The following is a 25,293-nucleotide window of genomic DNA, read 5'->3' as shown; positions in this document are numbered from 1 at the left end:
AGCTGTGACAAGGGTACAGGGGACTTTAGCCACAGAGCTGCAGAAGCGCCTCACTGAGCAGCAAACAGCCCTTTCCGTTCGCTGTGCCGGCCAGCTGGGTGTGGAGCACCATGCTGGGGCTTAGTCACAAGGATTTGGGGTCCTGCCAATGCTCTTTTTGCAAAGGCAGAAGAAGCTGAATGACAGGGGAGGGGACCAGGGGTGGGCTGCAGTTCCTGGAGCCCATGATGGCTGGCGCAGGACCAGGCACAAAACACCTCGCTGGGGGATGGTGAGGAGGAAGAAGAGGTGCAGTGATTGATGCTCAGAGGCACTTGCTACAGCCATGTTTGCCTGCGTGTTTTTCCATCAGATGCTGCCACATCTCCACGTCCATTTCTGTTGCCTGCTCTGGCCGAGCCAGGCTACACTCAGCTGTCACAAGGCCTTCTCCAGTCCCACCACAGATCAAAGCAATCCCCTTCTCCACCAGTCCCTTGCTATAATGCCTTCTTCCTGGTCTCAGTCCTCTTGTATCTCCTCTACCATTCCCTTTCCTTGTCTCAGGTACGCCACCAGCTCCTCAACCACAGTCCACTTTGAGGTGGGGTCTGTGACTTCCCAGACACCTCCTCCTTGGCTCTTTCCCTTTGCCTCAAGCTGCAGCCTGCTTGCTGGAGGTTGATGCTGCTTTTCCTCTGGGGCTGACTGTGCCAACATCCCCCCTGTGAAGCAAGAGAAGTAACAAACTCCTGTTCATTGCTTGGTTTCCACAGTAACAAAGATGGCTTTTTTTTTTTTTTCCTCCAAAAACATCCCCCCACTCCAGTTTTGAGATGCTATCTCCACCACTTCTTACACATTTCTGAAGATCCCAGAGATGGTAAGCCTATCCCTAGGTTCCCTCTTGAGTTCTGTCGTGTGCTGATGCATGAAAGCAGGTTCCTGGGGCTGGTGGTAGGTGCCTTTGCTGATCTGCTGCTGCACTGTAACCTGTCTTTTACAAGGGATGCTGCATGGGGCCAGTTATCTAATTAACTGCTCATGTGTGCTTGGGAGAGTTCAGGGAGCACTGATGAAGCCCAGTTTAGCAATCACATTACCGGTTCTGCAGGTAGTGCCCTCCCTCCCTTTTTTGGATGACACAACAAAGAAACTGCACATTGACAAAGCCTAAAGGAATTCAGCAAGAGCCTTGCTGTGGCGGTTCCCAGAAAGATGCGTCCTGCTATCCTGAAGAGCTGGAAAAGCACGCACCCATGTGCTGGGACTAGGGGGGAGGAGGTCCTGCCGCACAGTTTGAGAGACCTCAGCAACCATTTCGTTATCCCACTTTACATCTTCAACTCATGGCTTGTTGCATCCATAAAACTGTCTTGCCCTCAGGCTCAGACATTTCATGGAGGTGAGAAAGGGTCCACAGGTCTGTGCTTCGTAATTTAGTTTTTGCGTAAATAATTTTGCAGCAGTCTGCTACGCTGACTTCAGAAGGCTCAAGAAGGCTCAAACCCAGAGCTGAATTCATCAAGGTTAAGGCATACACTTTCTGTAGCCAGCGGCACACGGAGGAGAGATGTGACCGGCATCGTGGTTGGCCACCCTAGGCACTGCAGCCAGGAAGTCCATCGATAGCTGGGTGACCCACCAGCAGCCTTTGTCATGAGACGTAAGAGGGGGACAAACTCGCATGCTCGGCTCCCACGGCCCTGCGCTGCCACTCCCCATTGCTGCTACATGACTCACAGGCAGTTCAAAACCTTCCCTGGTAAAGGTTTTGCAGAAACCAAAAGAGATACAGCAAACAAGAAGAGCCAATATAAAAAAATTCATAACTTCTATTAACCAAAAGGGACAGCCTAAGAGGATAAAAACTGGCACTGATTTTCTGTGTGAATTGCTGCATTTCCAGTACAACATGTCCTCCTGAACGAAGCCTGCAAGTCCCAGTTCTCATCAAATGCCTTTGCTGGAGCTGAGCGTATGGTCCTTAAGAACGCAGAGAAAAATGGAGAGCCGTGCTTGGAGGGTGGCCAGCTAAACAATAGGGAAAAGGGCAGCCACAGTCCTGGACATGCTGACCAGGAGAAAAACTGGGGAGAAAGAGGTATATTTTGCCAACTGCACTCCCAGTTATTTAGCCTGCAGCCGTAGCTGGGGAGAGGGCGAGCAGTATGTAGGGCGAATGCAAGCTCACATCCACACGAGGTAACTCATTCTCTCATTACTGAGAAATGTCCTGCACACACTGACAGCGCCCTGCAGGCAAACGCAGCCATGGTTTTGGGTCTCCCCGCCGGGGCTGATTGCTGCAAGGCTGAGCATTTCCAGGGGCTGGGAGCAGATATTAGGGCCTTGGTTTGAGTTTGGCCCCTGGATTGCTAGCATATGCAGGGTAGGAGTCATCACTCGTCATCTGCTCAGCACCCTTTAGCCTGCGTCTGTACTGGTGCCTTGTGCCAGAACTGTCCCTCTCCTGGTACTGTGAAAAGCTGACTGGATATGGAGTGGCTGCCTGTGACCAACTTGTCAGCCTCAAGTCATCTGAATGTGGCACAGCTTGGCTCTCTCAAACAGCCATGCCAACTCCAGAAGCTGAGAAGGTCCAGGGAAAACCCAGCTCCACCTGCAGTCCTGGGCAGGGGTGCCAGGTAAAACGAGTGCCTGTGTGAGGTAGGTTGGGATTGCAAGGACCTGGGTATGCAGAGAGGTGACCTCTGGTCAGCAGCTGCAGCATGGCTGAGGCCAGCGTGGCATCGGGGAGGCAGCTCAGGGCTGGGATCAGATCAGTGTGACCAGCAGCTTCACCGCCGCAACACTGGAGCATGGCTGCACGCACACAAAGCATGGCTGCAGTGGAGCTTACTCTGACGTGACATGGCTCCTGATGCAGCGCAGTCCAGCTGCGGTCCCAGGAGGGATGGGTACCACCGTGGCCAAGAGGCGTAGGCACCAGCTCCCACTGCCCTACGCAGCTTTGACAATGCCGGCATCCATCTTCAGGCTGCTTCTGCCCCCTCCTCCCCGTGGTCTTCCTCCATGGCAAGCTCTCAGCCCGTCCATCTCCAAAGCAGGACTTATTGTCCCATGCGCTAATTCCTTTTTTCCCAGCCTGACCCTTTCCCCAGCAACAGCTGATGTTGCAAGAGAGCAAAAGCAGGGTCGTGCAGGCCAGCAGCAAACTTGCTTTCAGCATCCCTGCAATGCTACCATTGGCTCGAGTTGCTTCAAAATTTAGGCTCTGCTGACCTCTAGGGGACTGCTACAAACCCAAAAGCATAAAGGCTTCAAACCTCATGGCATGCTACAGCCCTTCACAGGGTGGGTTACACCCAGGTTATACCCTGTGGTGGGTATAACACAGCTGACACCCACTTCTGGGCCCTTTAGCACTACTAGAGGCTGTAAATAAAAACCTCGCTCCAACACTGCCTCTTCCATCGCACCGTTATAGCAGCAATACCTTAAGAAAAATGTGGCAAGCAAGGGAAGGTTGTTGTGGAGAGGTATTACCTGGTGTCAGACTGCCCCATATAATCGCTGCTTTTATTTCAGAGTGAAGAAGCACTTGGGAACTTGAGAGCTTGTGGCTTTCACCCCCGTCTGTATCAGTTTGTCTAATAAAAGGTATAAAAGCCCTGCCTTGGTGTCACGACTACAGCACTACTTGGTGAAAAGCATGGATGCATACACCTAGGCATTGGAAATAAAGTTAAATGTGCTTTTTTACAGCATTTCACCACTCACTGAAAAAGTGTGGAAGCAAAAACCTTGTCACAGAGAAGAAGGATCACGAAGACTTGTAGAAAGAAAGCATAAAAGCTGATGTGCTCCTTAAAAGAGCACATGGAGCTGCTGAGGGCAGTAACTGCATTTCCCAGCTGACTCTGCTTGAGGACAGCTGTGGTGGGAGGCAAAGCCCACAGAGGCAACACAAACTGCAGATCTCTGATGGATCTGTTCTCCTTGATGCAAAGCCAAAACCTGTTATAGCCCTGGAATATCCCCGATTTCTTGACTTGGGGAAGGCGTGACATAACTCTGGAGAGTTGGAGCGTGGACAGACCCAGACTGAGGCAAAAGCTATGCGCACAGCAGAAGTCCCCCAGTTCCAGCCACCACTTTGTGTGGGCGCTCCCCACCACAGCACGGCAGCTTGTTGTCTCTGGGCTGAGGTCCATATTAGCAGAGAGCTGCTATCTAAACTGTTTAAGTTCACCTGACCTTCTGAAGCAGGAAGAAGTCCATCCAGCAGACCTGAGCGGGCAGCGGGCTCCAAGTAGCTGAAGCCATGCTGAGACCATCATCTCTTCCACAAGATCGGCTGTATCTGTAGCCAGAGCCCAATTGTCACAGTGGCTTCCACCATATGCACAGGTCTCTCAAGAGGTTGTGGGACTTGTGTTGCTGGGACCGTGCACCAACATGGGGGAGTCAGTACTGGCAGGCACTCCACCAGCTGCAGGAATGGCTTTATAGAAAGCATTGAGGGTGCTGGACACACCACAGGGCACGTAATTGGCATGCTCCTACTGAGTGCTTGTCCCCTAGGAAGTGCCAAAAATACAAAGCAAAGCGATAAGTTAAAGCACTTGCTCTTCCACAGGCTGGATGATGTTCTTCAACCCACAGACAGAGGCTCACAGCAAAAGGTAATGACTGACAGCGTTCCTTCATCTAAATCAGGTTGAGAAGATGTCAAAGCGGCAATTAAAAGTGCAGTGTTTAAAGAAAAGAGACAAATAAGTTGAACAGAACCACCAATTTTCATTTCAGCATTGTTACATGTCTCTTAATTAGAGCAGATGTCTCCCTAATCTGTGCAAAACAGAAGAGGACCTGGGAAGTGTGAAATAGTGGCTCATCCACAAGTATTACCACCAATTCCCATCTTCTGACAGCAAATCCACCGCCTCGACTGCGCCAAACTGAACCATCCGGCAGTTCTGGGTCCTGTCCTGCAAAGCAGGGCTTACTCTGCAGTGCCCAAAGCTCAGATGAAACCCTTTTCTCCTCCTTACACCTGCAAACAACCATGTTTATCCCACCATGCACTGACACTGCCCAGGAAATGCAAAACTCATTCCCTTTGCCACACGCATTGCAGTTATGCTTTAGCCCCTCAAAATCCTTGTTTAGTTGGTTTTCCTACACAGAAAAGACTCCATCAGTCATCAGAGTTTGATAAGCTCTTTAATGGCAAGCTCATGGTGTAACGACACTGCTGGATTTGATGCCTTGGTGGTGGGAGAGGAAGGAGGATCAGAAGAAAGCCAGGGCTCCACTGAAGGCTTACACCTTTCAAAGCATTGAACAAAAGGGCAGCATCTTTTGGCGACTCATTTCACAGCTTTGTAGTCCCAAAGACAGAGAGATCTTCCAGCCAGAAAAAAAGGTGGAAAGCACATCAAAGCCAGCCTTTGCGTGGCATGGCGCAACACGGTTTCTGCTTGATGTGTTGAGGTCTGACTGGTCCCTGCATTGCTAAAGGAAAACTTGACAACAACAACAAAAAAAATCGCATTGACTGAAATCCAGAGCTGACGTTTCCACCACCACCCCCGAAGATGAAAGTAGACATCCTTTACATGCAGTGTTACTGCAGATCTTTGCCTACATGAGCAACAGCATGTCAGTACAGAAAGGGAATTTCAAAGTTCAATGTATTTTACATGAAACCAGTGAGCTTCACTGTAGTCAGCAGTACCCAGTTCAAAGAAGTTTTTTCTACAGACAAATGAACGTGCTTTTTGTTAATCTGTGTATTTGTTTATGACCAAGCTCTACTGACAGTGCAGCGCTATGCGGCTCTGTAGAAAATGGGGTTTGCAATAATGCAGATGGACCTTTAGGGATTGTCTGTCTTTAAAAAAAAATCAGCAATGAGAAAAAAGTCAAACATACAGGACATAAATGATTATTTGGCTCACTGAATGGGTGACTGTGGGTAAGTGAAGAGGTTTCCTTCGTACACCTGCCACAGACATCAGATACCAACAATACAACTAAGTAAGTCTCAGAAGAAGTCCAATAAACTCTGTGGTGACAGGGTCTGCTCTCAGAGTCTTTCCTATCAGAGGTAAGGACCAAATTTAAGGAATCTCTTTATAGAATCATAGTATTTTAGTATCTGCCTTGGCAGTGACGTCCGTGAGCCTTCAGCTCCGTGGTGATTCTGCAGGGACCACCTCACGCCCAGCCTGTGGCAGGGTCTAAGAGCTGCTGCCCTGCGTCACTCCTGCATGGCTGTCACATGAAGGCTTCCCAGCTGCAGCTGGCTGCAGAGACAGGCTGCCGGGGAGGAGGGGAGGTCCTGCCAGAATTAAACAGATAAAACAAAGCATTTCCCTCTGCTCAGCGATTTACAGAAAGCGACATCCAGCTAGAGCCCCTGAAGGGATCCTTCCCAATTTCCCATGTCCTGTGACCAGACTGAAACCAGCCAGCACTGAGAAAGAGACCTGCAGGCTGGGCCAGGCTCCCCTGCGACCAGCAGCCAGAGAGGTCTCATTTTCTGGGTGCCCAGCCTGGAAAGCCCCAATGGCTCATGATTTTCAGAGACTGGATTATTTAGCTAGGCATCTCTCCCTGTGAAAAGATTGTGGGTTTGGCACCTAAAATGACTGCTCTCTTCTGCATAACCCCTGTCCGACACAGACCACTCATGAGTCCGAGGATAACACATCTCCCTTGCCACCTCATCCCCCAGTGAGAAGGAGAGCGCGGCTCAGTAACACACTCACTGAACTGCGGCTCTCGCTGATGCCACAAGCTGTGGGAGGTAAGAAGTGTTCCTTCCTCTGCTACCCTTCTTCTAGGAGTGGGAATTTCTGAGAACAGAGCGGTAAGGATGGAAACGAGGGAAGGATGTATACAGGGTATGGATGGACACAGGGTAAGGATGGACATGAGGGAAAGATGAACACGGGGTAAGAATGGACACAGGTCATGGGTGGACACAAGGTAAGGATGGATGAACTGGTAACCTTGCCTCCTGCCACAGCTAAAGCTGACTGTGAGTAAAATAGCCCTGGACTTCAGCTCTGGGTCCCAGTAAAAGATCAGGAAACATGTTGAAAGGCTGGGAGTCTGTCTTGTATGGCAGCTTCCCAAAGCAATGTCGATAATGTCACTGCAATCACGTCTACTGTCACAGTCTCATGCCACCTACTAAGCAATGCTGTAGCAGAAACTCCTCCCCGCTGCCCCCCGCCACCATCTCACACAGCACATCTTGCACAGGACACAGTGCCAAAACGCAGCAGCCAGCATGCAGGTCACCGATGCAGGAAAAGCAACTCCAGCTATTCCCATCAAAAGCAGCATTCTTACAGGCATGCGACTTTCCAAGGCACAGCACTATGCACAGAGGGAAACTGTCTGGAAAACAACCCAGGGCAGGAGGTGGAGCTGAAGTCTGGTAGGGTTCAGGTCATCATGCTCAGGGGTGTGCTATTCCTCCCCTTTTTGCGAGGAAATGGTTTGCCAATTTTTTCCGTCATGAGCAAGTCCTTTTAAGAGATTTTACTGTGCACACAATAAAGCAGCTTCATGCTCCCTGACTGCTGCTCCTACCTACTCACACAATATCATAAATAATAATGTTGGGGAAGAGAGGAGGAGAAGGCTTTTTAGTTTGTCTTTTCTCCATCCCTTCCTCTTTCAACCATCTCAATCCATTCATCAGGAAGGACACTAACAGAAAAAGCTCAAGGCTCCAGTAATGTCCAGAGCAGCTTTTTATAAACTGCATAGGTTGAATAAGCAGATACATGGTTTGGGCTGTCTCAGAAATCCCAGCATCTCTCTGAAAAGGCCCTTTCTCACTCTTGCCCCTGCTACCCAAACCAGTTGTTGCATTTCTGAAATCTGCTCTTCCCTCTGGCATCCCGTGTACTTCTCATCCCCCAAGCAGCACTCTGCTCGCTGCATTCACGCAACTCATATTCAGAAGCACCAGTTCTGCAAGAGGATCTGCTCCGGTATATTTATATTTAGCTAGAGGTATGAGAGAGAGAGGAGAAGGGAGACTCTTCTATATCCTTTCACTAATGGTTTGCTTTCAGGATAGGCAATGGTAACGCATACCTCTTTTCACCCACAGATCTAAAAAGCACTTTATACACTGGTGGGCAAACAATACTAATGGCCCCTTTTACAAAAGACTTAAGGTGGGATTTTCAAAGGAATTGCCCTGCTCCCACCGAATTTCATGGAGGCCTGGATGCATAACTGGAGGCCTGCCTTGAATTCCCAGCCACTGAGATCCACCAGAAGCTCAGGGCCAGGCAATGGCAGAGCTCTGAACCCACATTTTCTCACCGAGTCCCCAAGCTTGCAAGCATTTATGCATGTGTTCGCAAATCTTGTGTCTGGCAGTCTAGCCACTGGGTCACGCTATCCATGGTTAATTACTGAATGGCTACTAACCTGAATTTGTGGTGAGAGTGAGGGAAAAATAAAATACAAATAAAATATAAAAATACTTTGTAATACAACTAAACCAGTTCCACATCTCTTCAATTGTTTGGTAAGTATGGAACAAGTAACGTGGTAATACAGAAATGTATTTGGTCAAAGTAAGCAATCGATATTTTTTGATAAAATACATTCTATATTAATGCTCATTCACATTTAATACACATGTAAATTAAATTTTCTGTGTATAAAATTCCAGTTTATTCTCAGTGCTGCCTGGTCATGCCTCAGTTCAGCAGCAGGGCTCAAGACATTCGGCTCCCAGCGAAGTGAGCAGGGAGGAGAGCACTCAGCTCTCTGCAGGACCAAGCCTCGCGCATTCCCCGGAGCGCCTGGTCCTGCAGGTCCCGTTCGAGCAACATCTCGCTGGCTTCAGTGGGAATTTTGCAGGGGTGGGAGCTGCAGAAGGCCCCCCAAGCTGTTCAGCACTTGCAGGCTGGTGTGGAGGTCACCCAAATGGCATATGGCATTCCAAAAAAAGAGCGAGTTGTTAGTGAATACAGAAAACATATCTACATAATTTACAGCTTTACGTTTGCTTGTAACCATATTAATGCTCAAATGCTCAGTAACAATTCAATCAACATGCAGGGAAAGGTAGCAGAGTGCAGTACATATTACAACCTCCTGTATGCAATTATAAGCACTAGATCTTACAGTCTTTCCTCATTTCATGAATTCCTGCCTATCCCGCTGCCACCCAGAGCCCGATTCTCCAGTTGAGCCTTGTGGAATCAATCCTTCACAGCGCTTGGTTCAGATCACGTCCGCACCTCCGCCATGGGCCCCTAACACCGTGCAAGGGGTGCAAGGAGCCTTTGGCTGCGGGTCCTCAGCTGCCACCCATGTCCACCCCTGCACCCTCCCCTCTGTTGTGCCAGCACTCCTCTGTGCAGCCACGCGTTGAACCAGGTGGTGGGATTGATCCGGCTGGAAAACTGCCTGTCCATAAAAAAGGCAGAGGGTTATTTCCCAGCCAGGCTGACCCCGCAGCTCAGCTCAGCTCACGACGCAGCCGTGCCTGGGGCTCGTGCAGGTGTGCGTGTGGGCGCGTGCACGCGCGTGTCGGTGCCAGCCACCTGCACCTAAGCAAAACGGGTGCAAGTGGCCCGCAAACCCGAACGGCAGGACTTTGCCTCCGGCTTGCGCTACTCTAAATTATGTCTTGCACTACGTTACAGCAGAGGAAAGTCAGCCCCAAAAGATCTACTGGTATGAGCCGCAACCAGAGAATTCGATGCTACGAAGAGAAAGGTTCTCCTGAAGCAAGGCTCTGTTTAAGCTTATGGCATCTGTTTTGGCAGGACAGGAAAGAAAAACTTAGGGACTTAAAGCAGGGATGGAAACCACTGGTCTTACACTTTATTTTAGTAAGCAAAAAGCCTATTGCTGCTGTACAGTGTTATACAATGAACTGCCACGGTTCTCACGTCACTAGTCCATAGAAAATGTGCTGCGACTACCATGTTTATGCCTGCATGCCGAAATAATGTACAAAGTTGCATTAAGCTCTATTTCTCTCCACTTTTTTTCGATATTCTTAAACTCTGACTTTTACAGTGTTGCAGACACATCTGTGCATACTCAGGTACCACACACCGTCCCAGTTATGGAAGGTCTTTGCCCCAGATCGGAAAAATCAAGTGCTATGCATCTCTCAAGCCATCATCAGCAATGTAAACCACCAAGAAAACTTGCTCTCTTAAGTAACCTTGAAGAACAATCTTTAAAAAATCTATTGAAAAGGAGACATGGCTAACAACAGGGTTTTCAAAATGGTGTGAGTTGCTTCTAGGAGTTGTCCAAGCATTTTCTCTTCACTCACTTTTTGTTTTTATAAAGCTAATTTTGTATAAAAGGGCTTTTTAAGCATGTGACCTTCATTTCATGATTTTTAAAAAATTGGAAAAAAGGAGTAAATTTAGAAACATTTTGCTCAGTTGTGGAAAACAGCTGTATTACAACAGAATCCCCTTTGCTTCTTATAGTTTCAGTACAAAAGGCAAGTAAATAAAGAGACCCTGCATCTTCCCAGTTTGGCACTCATCCGAGTCACTTAAATCTACGCCAAATAGGTATAAAATACGAGGGGTCATCTTCTCCTTTGTACCAAGACCCAGCCAAACCCCTCTGGAGAGCAAGTCCCCAGCTAAGTAAAACGTCACTAGTTTTTATATCAGCCAAAGTAGTAGTATTTTAGCTTTCCTCCAACAAGATGTAAATGCCCAGACTAGCTCAAAGGCCCAGGGAGAGGAACAGGTCCAGCATAATTTTAAGAGCCAGGTGTTGGTTTATACCCTTATGGCTTCAAAGTTAAGTTGCACTTCAATTCATGACGCTACAAGGTTTGAGTAGTAATTTAGCAGTGTATTAAAAACAGGGAATCTTAAAGTTAGTTGTCATGCAGAAGTGGGATAGGTGATGGCTATTTTTTAATTGATTTGTACAAAAGCAGCGTTTGGCTTTGGATCAAATGGTGTTGGAGCACCACGGTTGGTTATAACGTGTACTGCTGATACTAATTACTCCCAGTTATCAATCCAGCACTTGTAAACTCAGGTGTCAATAAAACGACATTAATACATCTGACACCAATATTCCCCTGGATTTCCCACTTCCCATTATTTTTATTAAGCCTTCATGCGCACTTCTGCTGTACCGACCACTATTAAACTACTGTTTTTCAGGAGAAATCTCTCCAAGTTTGGTACTTTGTCAAAAACCATAGCTGTTGAACTAAAAAGAAAAGCGCAGGTCGCGTTTGGTCTCTGCGCTGGTTTCCTCGGAAAGGTCACCGGTGAGGACTCGGCACTCTCACCACATGCTGCCTACATTCTCGGTACTCTACATTCATGTCAGCGAACGCTAAACTCAAACACAAATCGAAGAGACAAGTCAGCGACAAAACTAGACTGATAATGGCAGAATGCTACCAAGACAACTCCATAGAAAACCCACTGAAGCAGGAGCAAAATTCAGGTCACTTCTTAGCAAAGCTCATCACAGATTATTATTATTATTTTTTTTAAACCATTTTGTAGAACTTCTATCCTGGGAGCCAGATATCCCCATGTGATGTGCTAATTCGAACAGGCTAACGTGGGACCACCCGACCCTGGTACCAAAGGCTTCCGAATTTTTTAGCTTCTCATAAAATCACTGCTGACTGACACCCATCTGTTGGTGATCGGCTTCTGGTTCCTCTTCTTCCACATCTGCGTTATATTCTTCAAACGCATCATCATCAACATCTGGAAGCCCAAGTAACTACAAAGAAGAGAAAATACCGTGTAATAGCGAATTACCCACTTGTGCAGCTTCGCTGCAAATCTCAGAATAGCTAGGTGCCATTTCTTGAAAACCTCAAACCCTGGAATAATGGTATTGCGTAATGATCTTGACTCTCTTTTTCTCCCTTCTGTGACAGAGAAAGATTTGAAAATGCATACTCACACCAAATTAAGTGCTCAGAGACTGGAAGATAAATAAAACCAAAGCAAAGCACTTGCAAAAAGCTTTGCATTCTTCCCTGAGGTTGTATCATGAATTGTTGAGTGTTCAGACTTGGCAGTGCTTTAACTTCAGAAAGAACCATGATAACACTGTAGCAGTAGTTACCTTGGTTTAAGATCGTGTTTGGCAACACTACAAAAGCTAAAGAAGAGAGCATCCTCATGCAGAACTGGTTAGTATGGAGTATGCAAGGAGTCCCTAAAAAGCTAAAGATCCCATCACATTAAGTGCTTCTCTTGAACCCTTCACTCCATCACACCTGACGAAGCCTTGCACGCTGGGTAAAGCCCTTGCAGTCAGAAATACTGTGTATTCAACTCAAAATTGACCGAGTCCCTTTAAATTTCTGCAAATTAGATTTGGGCTTATGAAGAACTGCCAGCCCATCTTCCTTGGACAATGTTTGGATGCGTCCGATCACTGCAATGGCACTTGTTTGCTACAGGAGAAGGACCAAACAGTGATGTTTGAACTTTTCCCCTCTCCTCCAAAAGGCTGTCAAGCTGACAGAAGTCAAGAAGACAGATAAACAATAATAGTCAAAAGAATGCATCTGTTGTGGAAATCTCATATTAGAATCCTACGCTAACAACTATTAATAGCCACAAACCAAAATTGTATGCCAGGTATTATTGGGAATACCATGTATTTAGCTTGCCGGGGCTGGAAGAGCAGCAGAGATGCATGCAACACCCTGTTTGGAGAGCGACGCAGCTGTTAGCTCTCAAAAGAGGCAAAGCCCAGAAAAATCGTGAGGAGGGTGACACTTGCTACGTGGTAGCATGAAAAAAAGAAGGCTGTGACAAGGCAGATTTTTAGAGACCTAAACTAATTCAGCCTGTGATCAACATTCAAAATTATTCAGTGGACACAAATACAATGCACAGAATTAACCTCTGGGTCCAATGAAGCTTGTATTCCTCACATCACTGGGAGAAAACCAGGTTTTTAGCAGCAGGGTTTCTTCGACAGGGAAATGGAAGGAGAATTTGCTAACTAAACCTCCTCCTTTGCATTTTAAAAATACTTACAGAGAGACCCCAAGCTGAAAATGTTCTTGTTTTCTGAGCAGAACAAAAAGTAAATATTCCTACACATAAATATTTTTCAAATCAAATGCTTAACTGAACGTGAAACTACTTGGTTCATTTTCAAGATGCGGGGCTTTTGTTTCATGTTGAAGCTAAAATGAAAATACTCAGTTTTTAAAACACAAAAGCAAGGCCTCTAGACTTTCTTATCCACCAGTATTATTTTTGCTAAACTGATTTGGTGTAGTCAAATTAAATGTGAGTGTTGTACTGCTCCATTTATATCACCCAGCAGAAAGAGCTTTGATCACATTTTTTTTTGCCCAGCTCCGGTTATAATTCCTCCTTGATTTGCAGGGAAATGAGCCACATGAGTCTTCATTTTATGGGATACTGTAAGCCTTTCCCATGCAAAATTAGCACAGAAAACACAACATACACCACGAGAACTGCAAAAACGCACACGATCCCAAAAGATGGGGAGCACGTCCTGCTTTTCACACATCCCCTCTCCCTTTGCCCTCGGGAAACCCAGCTCTCCTCTCCCCGGCGCAGTGTAAATCAGAGTGATGCTGCAGACGTTAGCAGTTTTACAGAGCGTAGGAAGGGTGGGGATGGGATGGGATGCTCCTCCAAGAGAGGCACAGTTTTGTTCTCTCACGGACACTTTAGGATCTTCCAAGGCACCAAGGACCTCAGTCAAGCAGGTCCTGCTTTTAGGAGTCACATCTCGTTGCTTCCCACAGGACTATGGTCCCTCACAGCCATTAACCCCTTAATGCTCTCTGGACTGCAGGGACAATCACAGCCCACACCTTGACCCCAAGGAGGGAGGATTAGGGGCCAAAGTACAGGGAGCTCCACAAACATTGGGTCAAAGCAGAAGGAAGGTGTATAAAAGATGAGGACAATATAAGATGATGAAGGTGGCCTGAGTTAACCCTAGACTGACTCCACCTTGCTTTCTTTCAAACACACCAGCTTCTGCTTCTGCTTCTAGTCCGTATCTACTTCATATATTAAAGTATCATCAGCCACGTGGCAGACTTGAAAGGACTTTAACGGAGAGCAAAAACAAGGAGGAAAGAGGTAAAACAGGAAAGGGGTGTAGAAAGGGAGAGCTGATCCATCAGCCAAACAGCCAAGGGGAACAACACTGCCAGGTGGGTACACGTGGGGGGGAGGAGGAGGACAGGAAGGTGGAGAGGAGGGACGGAGGACAACCACCAGCGGTAGCACCGCCTGAACTACATCCTGGCCAAACTACCCATCTGGAGGTAAACGAGAGGTCACTGGGACATGTATGAATTCAATGAATATGGGATAAATAGCTTTTACACTGCAGACTCCCCAATTCAGATGTAGCTTTTTAGGCTGAAGGTGAGTTCAATGCAGGAGCCCTGGAATTCGCTGCTGAATTGTACGACTCATGTTTTGGTTCTCTGCAAACTCTGCCAGTTGGTGTGATGTCCCTCAGGCATATTTTATTTTTTACTTGTCTGTCTTTCTTAACTCTTTCAAAGTCCCCTGATTTTATACAAATAACCTAGTAGTTTCTCAGTCATGAAAGCAGACTGACATCATCTCCTACCAAAAGCTGACGTACAAGTACAATGAAAAATAAGCCAAGTACAAGACCGAGCTTTAGTGGTCCACATGATGCTACGCTAGAGATAACGTGGTTCTGTCGAATCCCAGTGCGAAGGGCTCAGTCTTCAGGCAGATGTGCTGACAAGCACCAGCACGGACACCTCTGGCACCTGAGAGACAAAGACATCGGAGGAGCTGGGATACTCTGAGGCAAACAGTGATATTTGAGCCTAGTGTTATTGATACCGCTTCATGTACCTGCATGGTGTCTGGCACTTTTGGATGCTCCCTGAATAACTGGATAAGGTAAATCCCACAGTTTTGGGGAAACTGACCCAGGAAGGCAGTAATGGGCAGAGACAATGTGGCCCCCACAACCTTCAGTAAAGAAACAGCTTGACCTTGTCTACAGCAGGATTTAGAGGTGTGGTTTAGCTGTCGCAGGTTAACCAACACTTTTCACAAGCCTAACCTAAATAAATATCCTGCCCTGGCACTGTGTTTATGCCCATCAAACATAAGGGAGAGAGGCCTGAGAGCAGAGAGGGGTGATGAGCAGCCCCCGACCGCCCTCACTGCCTCCTGCGCCCAAGGAAGAGCGGAGAGCGGAGGGAAATCTGTGTCTCATTGAGAGGGATACTAACCACTGGGCATCCCCACTCTCATCACCTCCGAAATACGGGGCCCAGCAGCGTGAGCAGCCAATCCCATCCCACGCCGCAGTCCCAGGGTAAGCCTGCGGAGACACAGCTGGGCTGTTATCACGAATGCGCGGAGCAGGGTGAAAATCGGTCTGGGAGCCTTCGGTTAAGGGAGGGCAGGTGCTTGTGCCATGCACGAAGGCATGGAGAGCTGCAGATGCACCACCGGTGTCTCCTACTAAACATCTCCCTTGGAAGGACCCCAACAAAGACTTTCAAAACTGTCTTTAAATAATCTTGGATGTCCGGCTGGAAATACCAAAATGGAAAAGACTTTCAGAAGGTCTGGCCACTGGCTCCTCCTCAGTATCTCAGACTGAGTAGCCAGGACCACCAGACACTTCAGAAGAGTCCAGTCTGACCTTCAGCACCATTTTTTCCCAAACTGCCATTTTTCAAACTGAAATTTGCCAGCCCGGTCTTTGATAGCAGACTTGGTTGGGATAGTGGAGAAGAAGTGCCCTGCAAATGCACTATTACCTCCATGCTCACAGCAAGGTGGTCTCATTAGCAAAACAGGTCCAGCAGAGAAAGGATGGGGAACATCGCAAAGTAATGCCAAGGAAATAATTTCCTCATACCGATGAAAAGTGGTTTTGTTCTGGCAAAGGCCTGAGGGTGTAAAATAACTGTTTTCATACATCCATTGTAACACCCTTCACTTTTTAAAATCTATCCTACCATGCATGTGCTATTTTTAATAATTCCAATAAGGGGAAAATATCAATACATTCCTTATCAGACTTGTCTACACACAGCCATACCTTGAATGATAAAACCGGTTTTGTTACGCTGATGCAAATCACTCAATACTAGGTCAAAGGAGAATCTCAGAAACTTAATCTTTGTGGTACATCCAAGAGAAAATAAAGAGATACTTGAGGACACCGTTCTTGAGAAGACAAAAGCATAATGAAATTCAACAGTTAGGAAGCAAATCTAGAAAAATGCAGATTGTAAATAAAAGTTTTTCACAGGAGCATAACTAATGATGAGAAAAAAAAGTGCTCAGTAGTGTTGTATCCTTTAAGTTACCTGAAGACCTTCTGTCAAGATGGGATGTCTCTGGAAAAGATACATTCCAGCTCAACCACAATTTATGTGGTCGGTGGTAGGAATCATGGAGTGAAATGTGATGCATTAACGAAGGGCCCAGACTCAATGACCATAATGGTTCCCCTCACTTTGAACCTTTTTATTCTGAAGAGTAGCTTAACTTGGCTTGACTGAAGCCAATTTCTCAGCAACTTAAGCTATGCTGAAATAAACGTGGTTTAAATGAAGTGAGTGATCTGTACCAATTTAATTAAGTCTTTCTGAAGTGTTTTTTAGTTAAACCAATGGAAGTTTCTCCTCAAAGACACAGCTTTTCAGAGTGCGAGAAAACAGCTATGAAGATCCCAGAGCTGAATACTGTTCTGGGAAACATATTTATATTTTTGTATGTTTTCACAATTACAAGCAGCTGTACTGACAGATCAGATTTCCAGTCCTTTCTAAGAAAAGTGTGCATCTGTTCTATTTATTTCCAGTCTCTCAAAGGATTCTTTAAAACGATGCTCTTTTATGTCGACCAGCTGTGGCGGTCCGTGGCAAGGCAATGCAAGGGTGTAACACAGGGAGGGCCAGTGTTTTCATATCGGCGCTCCAGCTCCTCCCTTTCGCTCTAAATACTTGGGATACATTTTCAGTCTTCTTGATTAGTCAGCCAGAAAAAGAGAGGAGGGAAAAAGGTCTACGTTTTCGGTTTAGGATAAAAACGTCCATTGGTCAGCTTTCCCATGGACATCACGGGAGCATGGATCTGGAAATGAACCTCCACTCCAGCCCCTTACCCAGCCCCAGGCACTCAAAAGGAGAGGCTGTGCAAAGGGAGGATTTGGCAAAAATGAAGGAGAATGGCCAGCCTAAATCACGTCACCCTGAAGAAACCCAGTCTTTGACCCAAATCTTAGTGTTAAACAAGGATAGAGAAAGCTGAGTAGCAGCAAAACGGAAAAATGTAAGCCCCTTCCCCACAAAACTCAGCTTCTGCTCCAACTTCTTCTCAAGCAGTGACCAAACTGGCGTTTGCAAATACCAAGTGGCAACCATCCTAACAGCAAAATCTGGACTACTTGGGGGGAAAAAAAAGCCAACCCTAAAACAAAACAAACCACTCTGAGGAGAGACTGTACTTCTAGCTTCCCAGAGGTTTACTCTTGCTACTCAGATCCTTGCAAAACTCCCCAATTCCAGTGCCAGGAAACAACTCTGCCACAAAGTCCCGCGGCGCTGACTCGCATCCAGTTCCTCGGAGTCAGCGCTGCATCAGCAGGACGCGAGCCCTTGCGTAGCTGGGGAGCCGCTGCCACCGGCTGCCACACCAGTTGGCCTCCCACCCCGTGCGGGAATGTCATCCTCTCAAATGCAGAGATGGAAATAAAAAGGCAGCTGGCTTCCAAGAAACAATTCCCAATTGCCTGATAGTAGCTTACGTGCTAACACCCCTGCGCCCAGGCAGCTGGCTGGAGATGTAAGTCCCTGCAGAAGAAAAATCACTTTGCCCCATCCAGTGCTATGCTATTAAAAGTCACAGGTAACTGTCAATGTTTAGAGGTACAAAAGAGGCACTTACAGGTCTGAAGGATTTGAAGACTTTTTCCAATATTTCATGGAGTGTCTTTTTCCCACAGGAGGAGATGTAATCCTGTGCGAGCTGCAGAAAAGGTAAGCAGTCCTCACTTTCGCTCCACACGTGCTGAAAGCCAACAGCAACACAAGAAAGAAAAGGCATTAACAGGAATTCACATTGGCCTTTCCACGTGATTTTATAAGGTGATATGTTGTAAACATCTGCTGAAGTATACCGGGCCTCCTGCAGTTCAGACCCGCACTGGGGACAGGCACTGCAGGCTGTTTCAGAAGCCACGCTTCTGAGGAAGAACCTTGATTTTATTAACATGATGCATCAGAAAGCAGGGAAATCAATCCAGAAGAGAAAACGCCTTATGACTGCACCAGCAATGAAGGGTACACACGCCTTACGCACACGCATTTTGAAAGTGAAGGTGTTTTTGTTTGACATCAGCCCTGCTCAGACCTGGAAAAGTCACGCTGGGTTTTCTCTTCTTCTGCATCATCTGCTGCAATGAAGCCCTCAGGAAGAGCTAAAGCATCTCTTTGCCTTCCTGGCTTAGTGCAAGTGTGCTGTGACCCTGGAGCTGGAACTTGATGTGTAATTGTCTTGACGATGCAGAAGATGCAAAATATAGACACACAGCCAAGAAGAGACATTTGGGCGCTCACAACGTCCTGACACTTTGTGCCTCCCTCCCTGTTTTGAGGTTTACTCCTCCCAGACCCAAATCTTCTCTTCCTGGGCAGGCACATTTAAACCCATTTGGGATATTTCTCTCGTCTTGCTTTTGCTTTGGAGATGCCAGTTCTCCAGCCTGGCTCTGCGAAGCCTCTCCCAAAATTGATGCTTATTCTGCTGCTATGAGGCTGTTTGAAACAGAGCTGGTGAGCGATGGTGGAAGCACTCAGGCAACAATGCTTCTTGCACACAAGGGCAGCACGCAGCACAAGCTAAAGCATACTTTAAAAGATCTTCCTTTTGAAGACACTGTGCATGGGACTGTCTTAGGCAGTCTGCTACACAAAGTAGTGTAATACTGCAAAATTGGTTTGAGACTCTTCTACCTCTATTTTTTGCACAGCAGCTCTTCTCCCCAAAGTGCCATGCAGCTTTTTACTGTGCTATAAACAGTAGGTTATGCTTAAACAAGGAAAGAGAAGGGTCTCTCTGAAGCTTAACTAACATTCAGGGAAAGACAGATGTTTCAATCCCTAACATAAGGCTTGCATGTCGCCTTCCTGTTCGGTGGTGAGTACCTGCCAGGGATGCAGTTTTACACTCAGAAAGAAAACACTACTTAACATCACCTAAGCTGCACCTTTAAGATGAAAATTGTAACTGTCTTGCTATCAGCCTCACTTAACCTACATTTTCTTTGCTGCTTGTTGCATTTTACAAGCATAAACAGTGAAATGTTTTGTTATGAAAAGAGCCCTGCCTTACTGAGTAGGTTCTACTCTTTCCATATAACCAGAGTCATCTCTTAACCAGCCTGGCAATAAAAATACGCTCTTTACAGTCTTGCCAACTCTCAAAGGCACATACCACAAGTCTCATGATACTTCATGCCATCTTAAGAGTCATGGGCCATGCAGTCCTATAAATATACAACCAAATCTCAGCTTCTGTTTACGAAGAAAAAAAAAAAAAGTCTGAACTTTGTGATTTCTATGGCCTAAAAAGGCAGAAGGTACATGAAGTGAACTCAGATGAACCTTCTTTAAAATATCAAATGAACACTTTCAAATCACAACATTTTAAGAACAGCCTCAAGATTTTGGAGGTCTGGCCCACGATTTCTTAATACTTGGGGTTAGCAATAACCGTTTGGTTACTTCTAATCTTTGCGTCAAACTTAAGAGCTGGATGTTGCAGCTTGGCAATTCATGGCTCGTGCTAAACCTGTTGTAATTGTTTATATGTATGAAGTGATTATGACTGTTAACATCCTGATTCTTGTTTAAATTGTGGCTTCTTTTGACTACCAGAGCTATACACAGGAGTTTCCACATAAATGAAAATCAGGCCCTGCCCTTTTATAAATAATAGCTAGTTCGCTCCCCAGGGAAAGTTAACCCCATGTTGTCCTATCATGTTTTTACAACCTCTTTTCAAGCTGCACCACGTTTTAGACTCCAGTGTGAATTTGTCAGCAGTAGCACAGAATAAGATGATCTAGCATGAAGGAAAAACCTAAGTGAGTAACTTGATCATTGAGCCTTTGAAGAGACTTTTTTGCATAGCACTGCAAGGCAATAAGCAAGTAAGGCTTCCAACAATTTCCATGTCTGCAGAAGATTAAAAACTTTGGCTGTAGCAACAAACACACCATGAAAGGTCTCACGTGCCCTTAGTGCATACATCTCGTTCGGAAATGACTTGATTTCATCTTCCCCCCTCCCAAGAAAACTCCTTAACGGTGATAAAGGCCAGGGTTATAACACCTATGTATTCAGCTGCATCTACAGTTCTCCGTGGACCTTCAGCTCTGCACTGAGGCAGTACAGGAACTGAGTCTCACCAGTGACTCACGCATCTCCAGAGGAACCTGCAAAAGGAATTCTGGCCTCTCAAAATAAAAACAAACGTAATTTGAGGATTCAGTTCTTGCTTAAGAAGTTAGAGCAGTCAGTGAGGCTGCACATACGGAGAGGCTTTTCCTGGAAAAACCCTGACGCCTGAGAACCTCTTTGCAGCGGGAGGAGTGGGCTGCTGCCAAACTGGTGGACCACAGTGCTTGGCCATGGCTGCGCAATTAAAAAAAATATCAACCTCATCATCCGAGTATGTGTTTTCCAAGCTTGCCCAGTTTTGCTCACGGTTGCTTTGTGTCACTACAAAAGCACACAGCCACTAATTTCCACCTCAGCTGACCTACGATCACGGCTGAATTATTTAGTTCAGCATCTACACACAGCACATAGCTGAGGCAATTCATAGGGTTGCATCTGGAGGGGTTTGCTTTTCCTCACGCCTTTAGATGATTCAGTGTTGCTGGATGACAGAGTAACTTGCCGGACCACCTTTTTCTAACCAGCCCACCTGTTGAGCATGGCAGCAAAACTTTTTCTTTGTGGGGACAATTTGACTTGCGGAAAATATTCAGACTCGCTCACTCTGTTCTAAAATAATTTACAGGAAATCTTGCATCGAAGTGGCATTATATTTTTATTTGCTTTATGGGTTACTTTGAATACCAGCAATAACACGGTGACAAAACAAAAGACTGCAAGGAATAGCACCGCAACCCTCACTATCACTGGTTATGGCGATACAATTTTTTTTTTTTTTTGAGAACACCACAAGCCTCAGGAGCTAAATTACATGTAGTTCAGCTAACTAAAATGCTGATTCAGAGAGTTTCAGTGTCCAGGTGGTACTGAAAATGCCTACAGGCATCTAGAGGGGTCTTTCTGCATCCCTAGCATGTTAAAAACCTAGCCCAAAGATACCTTCACAGGAAATCAAAATTATGTGATTGTTGTGATCTGGAATCTCTGGTTTTATACAAAATTCAGAGTTATTCTCCCCCAGATTGCATCTTGGCAACCTTTCCATGTTTTTCTCCTCCTCCCTTTTAAGTTCATCATGCTCATCCTTTCCTCCTTACAAGTGGGTTATCATGGACTTCTCTGGCACCTCCCAATAGCTTTTTAAGTCGCATTATTATGAAATGAAGACGTAAAGCAAGAGAACAAGAATACCAGGCACCAGATGGCTTATTAAATGTGAGGTTCCTTTATGAGAGTCACAGGGTGCAAAAAGGTTGTAAAGTGTGCCACTGTGAATTCTGTTTATATTTACTCACTTTCACACTCCATTGTGTTACTGGACCCATGCAACAAGGCTCAAGCACAAATGAGAATCAGTCCCTTGGCTTGTATTAAGTGTCCTTAAAATAAACTTTAGCCTGTAATTACACGTAGAGAGGAAACTTATCTTCTGGAACATAAGAAAAAAAGAAAATGACTGCAAAAACCAAGACAGCCAAGTTGGGAGCAGAAATGAAGCCCCACTGTGGACTAGGAGCAGAAAACAAGATGCTGGTGAATCAGCTCATTAGTGGTTCTTAATCGCATTAAAGAGACACCATCAACAGGAAAAGAATTAAGAATGACACCTATTGGCCTGTCTTAAAAGTATTATTGCTACAAAAAGTGCCTCAAGTAATTATGCCAAAAAAAGACAGAAGAAAACTCTGCCTCTAGTTTTCCACTGTTTATGTTCTGCATTTGACAGCAGTTGGCCCTTTTGCTCAGCTTTACTACTGGCGGCTTTGGGTGGGGAGTCCTTCCCACAGCAACCCTGGAATGAAAATATTTGCCAAAAAAAAAAAGGGAAAATGTGGTTGCAAACCCACAAAAATTGGCCAATGTTGGAAGCATGGGAATAGGGTCTGAAACCACTTAAGCTTTTTTTTTTTTCACTAGATTTTGTTTTGAAAGAGTTCGCTCAATTACTGAGCAGCACATAGAGAAACAATACATGTCTAAGAAAAGTAATGAGCTTTCTTTGCAGTTTCCGATACCATTAGCATCCAATCACAGCTTTAGCCTTGTCCTGCATTGGATTCATACATATTCCTGCTTCAGAGTCCAGCAGGCATGGCCCTTTCTGGGCAGAAGGGAATGAGCGCTGGGGTTTGACACGCTCATAGGTGCTGTAGGAGATGGGTGTGCAGGGCTAATCCCACCCTGGACCGACAGAATCCACACCCAGAGATGCTCCACTGTCATGGCTGGGACTGAGGCTGAAGGTCTCATGTATCCCTGGACAGACGCATAACTAAACTCCAGGTAACTTCTTTCATAATTCAGCATCGCCATCTGCCCGACACAATAAATAAATGTCCTGCTCGCTGAGATTTGTGGTCTTGGAGAAGTCACTTCACTGCTCTTTGTTTCCATGAACCCATCTGTCAAATGGGGTCATACTGCACTTACCTGTCGGAAAGCGAATTAATGAACATTTGTCAAGCAGATCGAGGGATGAAAGTTGCTCCGGGAAGGGAAGGACCTACAACATTCCTACAATAATGGTCTGTGCTAGCGGCTACTTTTTAAAAAACAAAATAAAATCCTTTCATTGCGGTTAACTGGAGCTTTGCAGGTTACAACCCCCGTGGCGAGGTGCCGCTTTTCGATAACTTCTTGCACTTCTGCTCACCACCGGGAGGGCTGGGGTGGGGGGATGGGGAACAACCCACCCCCCCCATCCCAAAGCCACGGGTTGTTTTGCCGGTGCCATTTCTGCACAAACTTGCCGCTGAACTCCGCGAGGGGAGGCCGGCACCTGCCCGGGTCCCCCCAGCCCCGGCGGGCCCGGGAAACGGGCGGGAGGGGGGGGGTGGTGGAGGGGGGGCGCGGCCCTCCTGTCATCCTGACTCCATTTTATTCCTGCCCATTCTCCATTTGCCGTGACAGCCCTGCCAGTCCGCCCGTCCCTGCGCCGTGCCCCGGCCCCGACACCCCGGTGGAATGGAGGGGGCCGCGGGGGGGGGGAGCACCAGCTGCAGCCCCCGCGGGGCGCAGGAGAAGCGGGGGAGGGGGGCTCGCACCCCTCTTTTCCCCCGCGGCGCCCGCAGCCTCCCCGGGCCGGGGTGATGGGGGAGGCGGGCGGGGGGTCCCTGCCCGCGGGGCCGCCCCCCACCGGCAGCGGACTCCATTTTGCAGATTGTGGTGCGCGCTGGGGAGGATCCCCCCGCCCCCCCGCCACCCTCGGCCCACACGCCGGGCGCCCCCGCAGCGCCCGGCACCACCGCCTTCCATCCCCGCATCCCTCCGCCCCTCCGGGGCACGGCCCCGTCCTCCGCCCCCCCCCCCCCCGGCGCTCCCCCTTCGGCTGCTCCCCCAAGCACCGGGGACCGGCACGGACGGAGGAGGGGGACGTCCCAAAGCGGTGCAGGGGGTGCCCGCCCGTGCATGCCCACGCACAGATACCCACGCACGCCCGTGACCGCCCCCCCACCCCCCACCCCCCGGTTCCCCTCCCGGGGCACTCACGAAATTGTCGCCGCAGGCGGCCTCCGGGCAGAGCACGTAGAAGGAGACGCCGGGCTCGGCGTAGAAGTCCATGCGCCGCTCCGTCTCCTCGGCGGCGATGAGCTGGAAGGGCGTGCGGGCGCACCACCGCTCCGCCGCCTCCGCCAGCGCCTCGAAAGCCATCGCCGCCGCCGCCGCCGCCGCGATCCGCGCCCGCCCGCGCACCCCGCGCGCACCGCCCCGTGCCCGCCCCGCGCACCGCCCCCCCCCCCCCACCAGCCCCCCCAACCCCCGCCGCGCGCACCGCCCCGCGCCTCGCGCCCCGCTCCGGGGAGGGAAAAGGACGTCAGGGGTCGGCCCGCCGCTCCCCGGGAGGGAATTTGGTGCAGACAATCGGCTTGACGCCTTCTGGCAACTTGGGGGGGGCGGGCAAGAAGCCCACCTAGGGATCCGTTGTCTGCAGGACCGCGCTGCGCTTTGCGTCTCTCTTTTCTCCCTTTCCAGAACCCATCCAGAATTTTGCCTTTTAGTTAAAAGTCCGCCTAGCGATACCCTCTTAAGCCAAACAGATCGGTACCCCTTGCGCTGAGTTTCGCGGAAGCCACCCAAACGCGTGGCGTCGGGCTGTCTAAATGCAGACGGATTCACCCTGTGACGTCGGAAAGCTTTACGGTTTGTATCGACGACGCTGGGGAGCGATGGATTTGCAGTTACGTTCACATTACTCTTCCTAGCATATCCCAAGTGATTATCTGTATGTCTAGCAAGGCATGTGAGTTACGAGGGCTGATCTGCATTCATAAAGAGCCTTAGATTTGCATCGGTGTCTGCTGTGCCACAAAGGAAAACAAATCCCCAGCCATAGGTGGGTTTTTGGCTGGAAGCCCGGGATCTCGTGGAGGTCACCAGGTAGCACAGAGCACACGCGGGGCAGCGGGTAGAAGAGTTTGCACGGACAAAGCAACGCTGGCCTCTAAATAATGCCCAGGGGCCGTTGCTTGTCTCCGGAGCGGTGTTCAGCTGCATTTCCACTTGCAGGTACGAAATGCCCGGCTGATGGGGGTCTGTGTTACACGTCGTACGCTCCTATCGTACGTGTTAGGTGGTGCATAAATCATTCGACCGCTGCCAAAATAACTGGTGAGGTGGCAAGCTGCGGAGGGGATGAGGCTGAGCGGGGCAGCGCCAGCAAGGCTGTAGCAAGGAGGCACCCATCCTGCCTATGGCTGGCCCGGAGCACGCTCTGAGCACCCGCGCTGCTGCGCTCGATGCCACGGTCATCATCTCCTGTCCCCCAGCTTCACCCAGCGGCGGGCACGGTTGCAGTGGAGCTTGGTACTAATGATACCGCAGAGAAAAACCTCCACTGGCGTTGCAGCAGAGCACTGAGGTATCAGGAAATA

The 25,293-nt window shown here is 48.0% G+C and overlaps 1 protein-coding gene across 3 annotated transcripts; it reads right to left on the bottom strand.

Annotated features, from left to right (window-relative positions):
* Nucleotides 1-5,150: 5,150 nt before the first annotated feature.
* On the bottom strand, nt 5,151-24,133 carry MTURN (maturin, neural progenitor differentiation regulator homolog). Of its 3 annotated transcripts, XM_054815428.1 has the most exons (4): nt 23,912-24,133; nt 17,907-18,029; nt 11,626-11,721; nt 5,151-6,289 (listed from the first exon to the last, which is right to left on the bottom strand). In XM_054815428.1, exons 1-4 carry the CDS (start codon nt 24,071-24,073, stop codon nt 6,209-6,211), a joined length of 462 nt encoding a protein of 153 aa, XP_054671403.1. In that variant the 5' UTR covers nt 24,074-24,133; the 3' UTR covers nt 5,151-6,208. The 3 variants fall into 3 exon arrangements, with proteins under 3 accessions (XP_054671403.1, XP_054671405.1, XP_054671404.1); XM_054815430.1 differs by lacking the exon at nt 11,626-11,721; XM_054815429.1 differs by lacking the exon at nt 5,151-6,289 and having other exon boundaries at nt 8,449-11,721.
* Between the last annotated feature and the right edge of the window lie 1,160 nt (nt 24,134-25,293).

Source organism: Grus americana, chromosome 2 (assembly GCF_028858705.1).
Source record: "Grus americana isolate bGruAme1 chromosome 2, bGruAme1.mat, whole genome shotgun sequence".
In the NCBI taxonomy this organism is placed as follows: domain Eukaryota; kingdom Metazoa; phylum Chordata; class Aves; order Gruiformes; family Gruidae; genus Grus; species Grus americana.
Note: the sequence above shows the minus strand (reverse complement) of the source record. Positions and strands in the feature narration are given on the sequence as shown.